We start from the raw sequence: 13,289 nt of genomic DNA, 5'->3' as shown, positions 1-13,289 counted from the left end.
CGGGATGGGATAGTTGCAGCAGTCGTTGTTCTATCCGCTTCTCTTCGGTTCCTTGTAGTTCCAGTGGCGACTCTGACTTCTAGCCCAAGAGACCTGCCTTTTATGTGAAAATCCCCCATTCACACAGCCTGGCTGTCAATCACCCAGCAGGCGGGTTGTCCAGCCCGGAGAACCACCTCGGCCAATTATGGCAAAGTGCGACGTGCGTTTCCTAGGATACCCTGTGCAGGGGGTGACTACATCCCTCCCTCACATTCAGCCCACCTAGACACCCAGGCGCCTGGTGGCAGGCTTCGGTGAACAAAGGCGAACCTAGTTTAACAAAAAGAAATGTCGAATAAATCCATCCGGAGCCAAAAGAAAGATGATTTGGTCCAGCGGGTTTATGTTCGAGGCTAATATAATAGCCAAAAACAATAACGCGTTTATCTAATATAATCGCGGTAGAAAAGTTAGGGTAGATACCACTGCCACCAGCAAAGTCTAAATGTTAAAAAGAGCAAAACAATGCTCTAGGAGGTACAGATAAAAAGGGATACAATTAACCCTTTCCAGTACTCCATGGAAGATGGGGTGTATTGGATCTGTGGTAGATTGACTAAGTAAAGTTAATGGCAACTTTACCCTTTTCTGGGGAATTGTAGTCCGCCTCAGAAATGGAGTCGGGGGAAGTCTCAAAGACAACCCTGTGCCACGGCACTGAAGGTGCTGTGTAACACAAAGGAGTGGGGCTACTGAAGTGGTGTACTCCAGAGTCCACAATCAAAAAAACAGATGAAATACACATGGCAAAACACGGGTAAGAGTGGGGGAAAAGCTCACACTCTTACCAAGTGGAAAAAATAAACTCCAGAAATCCAGCAAAGCTGCTGGGCGGCTCGCTAGGTAAGGGAATTTAGCCATAACATGAGAATTCTCCCTAACACTGCCCCAGACATGATCCTCTGCTACGCAAACAGTCTTTGTTGCAAGCTTTGTGTTTATCTTTTTTTGTGTTTTATATTAGTTTTTTAATCATAAACATCAACATCCCCTTACCCCAACTCCCTCCCCCCTAACCCCCCTTCATGTGGTGGTTCTCGGGTCTTCTGCTTTGGGACACTTCAGTCTTTATAACATGTCTAAGATTCTTATGTTGTGAGGGCACCATTGGAGCATGTAGTCTCTTTGCAGATATGTGAGGATTTTGCCCCACTCCATCCGGAAGGCCTTGTACATTCTTTGCAGTTTGTCTCATCCATTCCAGTGAGACGAAACTCCATACTTTGCGGAGGCAGTCCTCTATCGAAGATGGGTCCTTCCGTTTCCATTATTGAGCTATTGTTAGCCATGCTGCAATGATCAGTGTCATCACCCCTTTGTTCTGCTTTTGATTGATCCTTTTGGTTCGGGATCCAGTCCTGCCATCAACAGCTTTTCCTGAATGTGTTCTGGCCTCGGGAGCATTTTTCCGACATGGGTTTTAACTTCTCCCCAGAACGGTTGCAGAACTGGGCAACCCACCAAATAGGTCTCAATATCCTTTTTCCTTGCAACCTCTTCAGAATCTCTCTTGCGGTCGGGTCGGGTACATCGTATGGAGTCTTTCTGGTGTGTAGTGCCATTGCACCAGCACTTTCTGCCACATTTCTCTGATTTGGATGCAGCGGGTTAGTTTCAGAATTTGGTTCCATACATTGATCCTTTGCTGTCTTGTTATGTTTGTTCCCAATGTAGTCTCCCATCTCTTCATGTAGGCCCATTGAATGTCTTCCCTCCTGATCATTCAAGAGGTTATAAAGATTTGAGACAATTCCCCTGGAGCCTGGATCTGTCATGTAACATTCAAACGGTGTTAGTTGCCTGGTTGCCGCTTCTTTATTTGCGGGGGAGGAGACCCAATGTTTCAGTTGAATGTGTTTGAATTATTCTGGGATCTGTATCCCCACGTCTCGTCTGTATTCTTGGTATGTCATGACCTCTTGATCCTTATACATGTCTTAGTTTCGTGCAGCCTATCCGCGTCCAGCTCTGGTATGAGGTCCGATCTTGTCCTGGTTAGAAGTCAGGATTCCTGAACAGCAGAGGGAATGGGGACAGGAACGTCATAAGTGTACCCCTTTTTGTCACTTTGTCGCAGGCTTCTGTCCCTGCCCCCAGTACCTCGCTTAATTTCACATTCGGGTGTCTGTTGCTTCGGTAGCCATAGTAGGTTGGAGAGGAGGTGTTGGGCAGAATCCTATGCAGTTCCCTTAGGGAGCACTACAGAAGATTAAGACTACAGGTATTTGCAATAAATCCCCTTTGGCATCAGTCTGTACCACACAGATTTAGTTGGTAGCTGCGGCTGAGCAGCCAGACTTATCTCAAGAGGGAGATGAGCAGTATTCAGGGTTTACACCGTAGGACTACAGTACTATTGAACAAGGAAACACTGGCCAAAGCTATGTATGAAAAAGAATATATATTTATTTTACACTCTTCATTCCACACACAAATCACTATCATTAAAGCAAGTTAAAACAGTCAAAAGTATACACAACTCCCTATTTAAATTGTAGACCAGTTTGAGCAAGAGTGAAAATTGAGCAAAACTGCAGTGTAAACCTAGCAGAAATGGCACTCTAACAATTTCTTCAGAGGGATTGAAAGGTCAAGTTATACAGGGGTAGACTCCTAAACACACCAGCAACACTTCCCAATTGGATTGTGAACACGTTAGGCAAGGCAATACTTTAGCATAAGCAATACGTAGGTGAAAACCGAGTAAAATGGCACTTCAGCAATATATAAAGGGGAAGGAAAGGTGGCTATAAGAGTTTAGGTGCACCAACACATTTCTTTATGAAAAGCAATCTAGAGAAGAAATAGCCAGAGTCAATAGGCCTGTGCCAGAGTCAATGGTACAAGGCAATGTGCCCAGGATCAAACTGTTCTAGTAGCTGCAGTCAAGTCGTTGTTTAACGATTGAAAAGGCAGTTGCAGAAGGTAAAAAAACAATGTTAGACGATAGGGACGGCCAGCCCAGAAGGTAAGTAAAGGATTTAAAACACCTTTAACACTACCCAACGAAACGGGAGACCTGGCGGAACAATGAAATTGAAAGTGGAAGAGGCTCCTGCGTTGTCAGTAGTTCCTGCAGTTCGGGAGATCCAGCAGAGGAAGAGAGGCTCTCGTCATGGAGGAAGGTTCAATTCACTGCACTGCCCAGGGAAGAAGCCAGCCGTGGTGATGCCAAAACGGAATAAAAGGTATGCTCCTCTAAATTGTGGTCGTGGTGGACGGGTGCCTGGCTATCTGGTGGTCTAATGCTTGGCACTGGCGATTTGACCAAGGCAAGTCCTGGAAGGCGATTGGCGAACTGGTTGGTCTCACCAGCTCAAGGGAAGAAGGCTCTTGCAGGTGAAGATCTTCTATTGTCGTTGGAGAAAAAGTGGTGAGGATCGGTAGCAGGGCTTCATCAGTGGTTCAGTCGTTGCAGATGTCTTCGGCTTCTCTCCTATTCGGATTTCTTAAGTACAGTGGCGACTTCTGTCTTCCAGTCCGCAGGTCCCTGCTTTTATGCAGAAAACCCCCCATTCATATAGCCTAGCTGTCACACTCACAGTGGGGTGGCTATCTTGGCGGGATAACCCCCCAGCCTATTGGGGCAGAGTGCTACTTGGGTTGCTTAGGCAACCCTGTCCAGGGTGCCTTTCCCCCTCACCCCCTCATCCTGTCTACCCCAGACTCAGTGGTGCCTAAAGGAGGCGTTCTTTCCAGAAGCCTGCCAAAAGGACGAACAAAGGGCCGCGGCCTCGACTTGGTTTACAGAGAGACACGAGAAAGAAATATTATTAAAGATCTGGCAATAAAACCCCACCGGAGTAAAGTTAATATTAAAATGACCCGGCGGTATGTTGAAGGCTTTCAGAGAGTGGTAGCCTCGAACAATGGGAAAATCCCATAAGAAAATATTTGCAGTCGAATATTTATGGTAATAACCACTGCCACCAGCCAGAAACTTTAGAGAGAGGGACTGGACAGTACCCTCTCAAAAATGAACACCAGGGAAAAACTATTCTCTTCCCAGTACCTCCATAGTAAGATGTGTGCACTGGTTTTGTTCATAATTATTGACTAGTAAAGTCAATGGGGACTTTACATGCCCTGGGAGACAGTAGTCAGTCCCAGGGTATGGAGTCTGTTTGGGGGGGTCACTGTGACAGCCCTGTGTTACTGCACTGAGGGTGCTGTGTAACACATGTAAAAAGATGATACCTATGGAGTGAGAAAAACTCCATAGCCCATAAGCACAAAAATAGCCTCAAACACTTATCACACATATGCCTGAGTGGGAAAAGAGTCTCACTCTTAGCAGGCATGAAAAAAATAAACCTTGGAAATCCAGCAAAGCTGCTGGGGGACTCTATAGGTAAGGGAAATTAGCCTTTAAAGAGAATTTTCCCTAACAGGAGGTTATCCAGCTACCGCCTTGTCCTGCATTGCCCATATGTGACTGGGAGTCTGAGCCACCCATTCCTTGATGACTCGCAGTTGCGCCACCTCATAGGATTTCCGAAAATGCAGTAGTGATAGTCCCCCTTGGTCTTTTCGCGCTGTTAAAGTAGACATTGCTATACACAAACATTTTGGCGGCGAGACTCACCTAACTACTCTCAACACTCATTGGACCCGATCAATCAGGATTCATCCCCACAAGACAGGCTGCTGACAACTCCCGTAGGGTATGCCATCTTATAGAGAAAGTGGATCTCACCCGAACCCCCGCTATCTTGGTGTCACTGGTTGCGTATAGCTTGGCGTCCAGGTTGATGAGAGCTATCAGTCGGTATAAGCCTATGAGTGCTGGGTCTTTACCTTGTTTGGGGGTAGATGATCAATTTCACTTAATTCATGGAGTCTGTGATGTTTCTGTGAGTCTTGAATGTGTTGTATAGCATTGTCAGTTATGGGGCGAGCACTTCCCTATACTTTTTGTAGAAACGTCTGGGTATCCGTCTGTTCCCGGCGCTTTGTTTTTCGGGAGATTTTTGATAGCCTGGAGAACGACTTCTTCTTGTATATCCCTCTCCAGCACTTTTTTGTCTGCCTCAGAAATCTGGGTGATTGAGATGCTGCTCAAGTATGCCTTCTGCGCATCTTCAATGGGTGCTTCTGACCGGTAGAGGGACTTATAGGCTCTCATTATCTTACCTAGGTCTTCGTTGGTTGATTTCATTTGACCATTGCTGTCCCCGAGTTGTTTTTTGGTTGTTCTGCGCCCCTTCTCGCTGAGTTGTCTTGCCAACAGTTTGTCAGCTTTGATGGCGCTGATGTAGTATTTATGCTTTAGACTTAGAAGGGCGACTTCTGCTTTCTTATTCTGTAATAGACCCAATTGCCCTTGTACATGCCTTCGGGGCTAGTTTCGTCTTTTACCAGAGTTCTTTCTGCACTCTTAAGTTCCCCTTCCAGGGCCTCCTCCCACTTTCTTCTCTGCCTGTCGCTTTCTGCTTTCATTGCTATCAGGTCTCCTCGTGGTACTGCCTTAAAGACATCCCATACGACACCTCTGGGGGCTTCCACCTTTATCATTTTCTGCAAAATATCGATCTCTTGTACCCTTAATCGTTTCTAACAGTATGTTGTCTTGGAGGATTTCCACTGGGAATCTCCATGACAAGATTTCTCGCCCTAGCCTATTTATATTAAATTATGCCGTTGGTGGGGAATGGTCTGAGGGATATTGGGCCTATTTCTTTGGTCCTGTGGCGACGTCTGAATTTCCAGTCCCCAAAGCCCTGCTTTTATGCAGAAAACCCCCATTCATCAGTCCTAGCTGTCACTCAAACATGCTAAGTGGTGAGCCGGGCGGCTCACCACTGGGCCACTCACACCAGAGTGCGACTTGAGTTGCCGAGGCAACTCAGTCCAGGGTTCCTAAACCCCCTCCCACACCCCCTGTGGTACCCAGACAGAGTGGCACCACTTTTGCAGGCTTCTGTGGAGAAGCCCACCAAAAAGTGGAACAAAGGGCTCGACTTGGGTTGGAGTCACAGAAGAGAACACAAATGCCATTTTGGAACCGAGTTTCAGCAAAAAATATCAACTGGTGAATTTATATTAATTTAATAAACCGGCGGTATGTTCGAGGCTATATTAAAAAGTGGTAGCCTCGAACAATAGGAAAATCCCATAGGAATATATTCACGGTCGAATTTAAAAAATAGTATCCACTGCCACCAGCCAAAACTCCGGTCGGGGCGGACTGGACAGTGCCCCCTCGAACAGACCCCGGGGCAATCGAATTGCCCCGACCAGTACGTCCACAATATGATGGTTTGTACTGGTTCTGCTCACAATTTAAGAATAGTAAAGCCAATGATGACATGCCCTAGGAGACAGTAGTCAGTCCCAGGGTATGGAGTCTGTTTGGGGGTCGCTACGACACCCCTGGGTTACTGCACTGAGGGTGCTGTGCAACCCACATACCAAAAACACATGAAGCCCTATGGGGTAAAGGACCCCATAGCCCATAAAACACATACAAAGTAAAAGGAACACCTCAAATCATGTGAAAGAGTCTCACTCTTAGCAGGAGAAAAAAAATAAACCCCAAAAATCCAGCAAAGCTGCTGGGGGACTCACTAGGTTTTGGAAATTAGCCTTAAGAGAGAATTCTCCCTAACTCTCCCCTATTAGTCCCGTGGATTCCCACACATAATAGATTCTAGATTGGGAGCTGTGAACATGTGAAAAGTGGGTGAATCCCTGCGTAGCCCCTTTCTTTGCTCGCCAGACATCCCGGAGTGCCAGAGTTTCAAAGGCTTTCATCAAGGCCCCTGATGGGACTGCCGACCCTGGCCGTCTTAGAACTTCTGTCCTGCTGGGGATCCCATGCTATGTTAAGAATCCCTCTGCTGCCCCCCACCGCGGCTCCCCCGCCTAGTATTTCCTCCATGGCGAATCCTTCTAACTTCTAATGCCACAAGGGTCGTTCTCAAGAAGCTATCTTGTCCCGTATTGGGCACGTAGATTTAGGCTAGAGTAAGTGGCCTGCCTCCTATGATTACATTAAGGAAGAGGTAGCGTCCCTCCCCATCGGCCAGGGATTTCTGTACTTGCGCATTGAGTCTGTCTTGTATAGCTATAAGGACCCCTGCTCTTTTCTCAATCGCATTCGCCTGGTACACTTCGGAAGCCCCCTAATTTTGACCTGTACCTTGTCTGTCTTCTTCATATGGGTTTTCTGGTACAATATTATATCTGCCTGCAATTTCCATGCCTGACGCTCCAACGCTCCAATTTCTTCCTTTTTAAGTGGTGTTCATCTCTAACATTATAGGATAGGACTTTAACCAGCTTCAGGTTCCCGCTATTCATGTTCTGTAGCATGATCTGGTGCGTTGTCCTGGTGTCCCTCCCCCCCCCCCCCCAAAACTCCCCCTTTCTTCGTGTTTTTTTGCCTGGTCTCTGCCTTATTACCACCACCTTCCCCTTCATCCCTCCCCGCCTCACTCCCTGCCCCCTCCCTACCCCAACTTCCCCTTCCCCCTGAGGAGAGGCTAGGTTCATGGGAGCGCTCTGATGTAGTGTCCCTCTTGCCTGGCCCCTTATCAGCCTCAGGTTCAGTTTGTGGGGTGGGGGGGTCTTAAACCCCACTACAGATTCCATCATTGCCCTTCCTCCTACTCCCCTGGGCCTTGCATGATTCAGGACGTGCACCCACCCCATGTCATATCTTGATTCTGTCCATGCCATACTCTGTCAAGCAGCTTTTTGGGGAGTGCTGGTGCTACTTTCTCTTTCCTCTAGCCTTTTTCAAAACTGTCTTCCAGCTTTCCACCCTATTGAGCGTGTTAGGTGTTCCTTGGATTTGATCCTGTTTTTGTTGCATGTTCTGTTGTAGGCCTAGGATTTGTTCCCCTTCCTCGCATGAGGTGATCCGGTGTTGCCTCCCTTCCCACGTGAACAGGAGACCAAACTGGAAAGTCAATTTGTAGCGCACTTGATGGTTCTGCAGATGTTGCACAACTGGACCCTTTTTCCTTCTCTTGAGGAGCGTAGATTGGGCAAGGTCTTGCTATAGTTGAACTTCATAACCATTTATTTGCTTTAGGCCTGCCTTTCTTGCTTTTGCAGGATTCCTTCCTTTTGGAGGGTAGGTAGAAAGTGCAGTCAATACAACTCTTGGGCATGGCCCTGGTTCTGGCGATTGCCTTGGCCTCACACGGTGGATTGTGTCGAGCTGGACCTCCAGGTTTCTGCATCTTCTGCCAGGATTTCCACGAATAGTTGGGAGAGTGTACCTGATAGGTCTTTAACGACAGTTTCTGGCAAATTTATGATCCTGATGTTTGATCTTCTCTCCCCATTTTCTAGGTCCTCGCATTGGAGTTCCTGATGCTTAGGCATGCGTGCAAGCTGTTCCAGCACTACATCCGATTTCTGCGTGATGTCCTCAATATGCTGGACTGCTTTTTCTAGTGCGCACATTCTCCCTTCCAGCTTTGCAGTGTCTATCTTGACTGATTGCTTAATCTCCTCTTTTAATGTCTGAAATTGTTCCTAAACGGAAGGTAAGCATTGACGCTGGAGTTCTTTGAAGCAATTCTGCATATCCGATTTTTGTCATGGTACTTTCACCCATGTTTGGTCAATCATGTGCGACAGTTTCCCGTGTGGCTTCCCCCCATTCGAGCTGTCGAAGTGTTGTTGACACTCCAAAGTTGTTGTAGGCTTTTGGTCGGTTTCCCGCAAGGAGAGGATTGTGCTGTGGTTGCTCTTTGTCTAGATTTTGACATTAATGCTACTGTTGCAGCCTCTAATTGCTCCTGTTATCTGTCTTGTGTTAGGTTGTGGGACGGCTTCTGCGTTTAACATTTTGCACTCCAGAAACCTTTCACTTATGAGGAGTTATGATCGTTGGATGTGCGCCAATGCTAGCATCTTGTAACTCCTCTGAGATCTTTTAATCTGGTTCCTGCATCTTTCATCCCCTGTGGCCCGTGTGCTCGCCCTCTCTTTGGGCTACCGATGGGGGTGATGTGTTGCGCCTCTCTCCCAGCCCCCTTCCAAGACGTGGGATGGTGTGCCAGGGTTGGGGGGGGTTATTGTCTGTTCCCGCTTCACTGCGGTCCTATTCACTTGACCCACCCTTTTGCTGGGCTCTCTTGACCTTGGTAGCCCTCCGTCCCTCCCAAATCCCCCCCAAGCAATACCCCCCTGTTGTAACTTAATTGCTGATCTCTGTTCTGTGGGCTTGGTTCTTAAGCTTCTGCCTTGGCTGTTATCCACTGGATGTCTGGGGATCCCCTGCCAAGGGTTGCGTTGTATGCCCCTTTCCGTGGATCCGTTGTGCCCTCTGCAGCTATCCCCAGCCTCTGTGGGGTCCCGCCGGTGGTTGGACCCCTAGATCTGTGCTTCGGCTGTGCCTGGATGGCTTTCTTCTGCCTTTGGGCGTACTCCTCCCATTGTGTTGGAGCTCTTCCTCTGTGGAGACTTGCTCAAGTTTTTCTGTGGACCGCCGTGCCTCCGCTCCGGCGAGTGTCTTGCTCCTGGTTGCAACAGCTGGTGACTGCTTCTACGCCTTAACCCTTTTCGTGTGGCTCCCTTCGGGTGCGTTCGGACTGTGCTGCAGTCTTTGGATTTTGTAGACATTTTCCTGCCGTCCTGCTGTGGCGGAGTCTGCGATCTGATTTCCCCCTGGGGGAGGGCGCATGTCCCTATGTTCGGTGAGGGGGGGTCACTGGGGGTGGTGTCTTTCGTCTGGCTCGCGCGTGAGACCTACCGGAGGGCCCCCGTTCACCCCTGGATCCACCTCCCTGTCCTACCCTGCAGCGTCCTTTTCTTCAGTCGGCGGGTCTGAACACTTGGCCCAGCCGATCGTCTCTTGCCCGTGTTCTCTCCCCCCCCCCCCCCCCCCCCCCCCCACGTTCTGGTTACGTTCAGGCCCTCCTCCTCCTCCTCCTCCTTGGATTCCTCCGCTATCCCTCCTTGTGTGGTTTCTAGTTACTCGCCCCTGGAGTTGTCTTTGGGAGCTCTGCCTCACAGGGAGGAGGAGGAGGGGGGGGGGGGCTTGGTTCCACACTAGGGTTTCACTGTTGCGGCTCCTGCCACTGCATGTGTAGTACCTGTGGCGAGCCAGCTGCCTCTGTTTCTGGGACTTGCTCGCTTCTTAGGTCTTTGCTCGTGCCACAGGGTTCTTCCTTGACTAATCGGCACAGATGTTGCCTCTATTGATGTTTCGTCTGGGTGGGAGTCCGCCCAAATGCTTTTTGAAATGTTTTAAAGGCACGGCCGGCGGGAAGACACACCTACACACGGATTCCTCTGCCGGCCGCCCTCTTGGAATCTTTATGCAGGATTTTGAGGGAAAGGGATTTGATCAGCTTTTGTGTTTCTGTAGTTTGCATGTGTTTGTCAGTAAAATGTTTATTCGGATCCATTGCTCCATCAGACATACTGTACCGTGACTTTGCTGCAGCTAAGGGTTACATGTGTGTAGATGCCTACACGCAGCACAGAACTATTAAGATTACTGCCTGCACCAAGAGTAGCATTCCAAGAATCGGGAGTACAAAAATCACTACAGTGAATGACATTTTCTTTTTGTATTTCTAGTCTCAGTGATTACTGCAAGTTCTGCAGCTCTAGTTTTTAAAATCCCTTCTTGGCTTGTATTGTCTAGCAAACATTATTTTCAGTTTGGCGAGATTGGTATCAACCTTGTGTGCTTTAATCATGCACTGTGATGTTGCAAGCGTATATGTCTACTTAACCTTGTTTTTCTTTGTGTAGGCCATGATCACAATGTTTCTTCGGTAGCAGTAATGCCAAATGGAGATCATATAGTGTCTGCTTCAAGGGATAAAACCATAAAAATGTGGGAAGTGCAGACTGGGTGAGTGTTTCTGTGCCTGTCATGAACCGTTATGAAAATCTGCATACCATGATTCCTTGGCTGAGAAAACTGTACAGTGTAATATCTAAACTTAGTATATCTAAAAAAGCAAATGACTGCAAAATGAATTGGAATATGTTCTCATAAACTGGCACTCCATTAAAAGCTATAAAAGACAAGACCAGAAACTATTGGGGGGTGGTGATTGTAGTTTAATAGCATTATGGTTATGAAGCTATTCCCAATTAATCCACAAAGTGGCAAACGGTCCCAGTGTTCGGTGACCAGAAAAAGCCAGATCATTTTCTTTTGTTAGGTGTAGTACTACTATGTTTAGATGTTTTCCACCCCATGCACCCATACAGGGCATAATTTCTTTCAACAACCTATTCAATGCCTGTGCTGTGTGTCTCGGAAACTTCAATTCAGCTAGATTTATCACATGTGAATCCTTTCACCATAATATCCTAGGTACCTTGAGTAAAGGGTGATCGATGAGTGGTATGCCTTAAGGTTTAACAGAGCCTCTTTCGATAAAACCTTAAGGTAGCACAAACTAGCAGTGGGGGCGTCAACAGCCTTCTAGTCATGTCTAATTGTAATGATATAGGCTGTGTGAAAACACTGCTGTAGTAGTTGCAGTATGCTTATGCTTGTCTGTGGAGTGGTGTATTGGGTCCCCATCAGGGATCCAGACCTCAGTCTGCAGATGTAAAGAAAATGAGCATGTTGGAGAGTGGGAAATTGTTAAAAAAAAAAAAGGTGTGATGCAGCGGGACTGCAATGTTTTGTGATGTGGGTGCATGTCAAACATTGTTTTCTTTTTTAAAGACATGATATTATTACACAATGTAATGTTAGATGTATGAGTTGACTGTGTGCTTGAGCAATCTTGAAAACTTGGTGACTTCTTTGCCTGGCACCTCTATACACTGTACCCCTAGTACAAACTGCAGACTTTTAATGCTGCCATTGCCAAGATTGAGGCAATTGTGACCATGCCAAAAATAGAAAATAGTATGTCTTCTTGCTCATTGTAACAAATTAAGGGAATGGAGTGGAATTGTCAAAACTAATTCTGTAGTATTGCCTGCCACTTTGATGTCAGAAAGGTTATTATGAGTGTGTCCAGTGTCATTCATGCTAGACTTTATTTTAGTTCACTATGGGACTCTGGTATCTATTGTAGATCAGAACCGGGAGACTGACAGTCGTCTTTTGGCTGGATGTATCTTACTCTTTAGTCGCGTCCCCTTTTCTCCATACTGTATGAGCGTCCCTTCCAAGGGACGGAGACGGAACCTTTTTCACTGAAAAAACCTTCTTTCCCTTTAAATTTAGAGGCTCGCTGGGGTGTGGCCCAGGGAGCATGCGCTGCCCTGACTCCGCCCTCTGGCACAACACCTCAGTCCCCTTTTCTGTGTCGACGGGAACTGGCCGAATTCACCAGCGCTCCTGGGTTTGGCTTCAGCCATGTAATTCCATGCGTGTATACTTCTCTCTGCCTTCTTTTTTGTCTTTTTATCATTCAGGTACTCGGTCCTCTGGAGTCATGCTCCTCCCCGGCTCATGTCGACTTCTACAGGGTTCAGCAGGTGTCCATCCTGCAACAGGCTCTTACCAACTGCGGACCCCCACGCCCTCTACCTACGTTGCCTTGACCCAGACCACGGTTGGCAATCTTGTTCAGGGTGTGACTCGCTGTCCTCGAAGAACAGACTAGCCGGGTGGAGGGAGCTCTTCCAGAAGTTGCCTCCATAGGATCTCAAAAACATTGTGAAGCATCGAACCAGGCCCAAGGTAGGGCCGATATTCTCCATCGCATCCCCCAAGGAAGACTCCTTACCATTGACTCTCCCATGCGGGAGTGACAGGTCAGGTCCTTCTACCAGCATGTGCACCGAGGCTGCTGCAGCTACCAGCCTACGGTTCTAAGGATCCTCAGATCCTCCGGGGTGGCAGGGTTGAGGAACCGGAAGGTTCTTTTACCAGGTCTTCACCGAGGGGCACTGCCCTTGTACCGGCACCATGGCTGAGGGGCTATGCCCTAATACGGCAATAGGTCCAAGGGGGGGTGCCTAAACGCAGCTCTATGGACCCCCGGTTCGAGGGTTTCACACGTACCGGGTCTAAGCCCCAGGAGCAGGGTAGGCCTTGTGATCCACATGCAAGAGTCTTGGAGGAGGCCGGGCCCAGTGGGCCGAGCAACACGTTGCAGGCACGTGGCAGGCAGCTCGACAAAATGGCTGCCCCGCCAGAAAGAGGCACCCAACCGACACCATTCCAGGAATTTAGCGAAGAACGAGTGTCAAGGTGGGACTGGCCTCAACCAGGTACGTGGCCTACAGTCTACCCCTTATTTGCGCAGGGCAGCTTTCCTTTGTGTCCATATGGACACGGTATGCAGCAGCTCTCCGCTACCCCG

The 13,289-nt window shown here is 48.1% G+C and overlaps 1 protein-coding gene across 2 annotated transcripts in view; it reads left to right on the top strand.

The window, feature by feature from the left end:
• The window catches only part of PAFAH1B1 (platelet activating factor acetylhydrolase 1b regulatory subunit 1), a 1,367,099-nt gene that overhangs the window by 655,267 nt on the left and 698,543 nt on the right, over positions 1-13,289 (top strand). For both annotated transcript variants that reach the window (XM_069615068.1, XM_069615067.1), the window contains exon 7: positions 10,762-10,864. In XM_069615068.1, the coding sequence (XP_069471169.1) occupies positions 10,762-10,864 (103 nt within the window). The remainder of the gene's footprint in view (positions 1-10,761; positions 10,865-13,289) is intronic.

Source organism: Ambystoma mexicanum, chromosome 9, assembly GCF_040938575.1.
Source record: "Ambystoma mexicanum isolate Mex_15411 chromosome 9, UKY_AmexF1_1, whole genome shotgun sequence".
Classification (NCBI taxonomy): domain Eukaryota; kingdom Metazoa; phylum Chordata; class Amphibia; order Caudata; family Ambystomatidae; genus Ambystoma; species Ambystoma mexicanum.
Note: the sequence above shows the minus strand (reverse complement) of the source record. Positions and strands in the feature narration are given on the sequence as shown.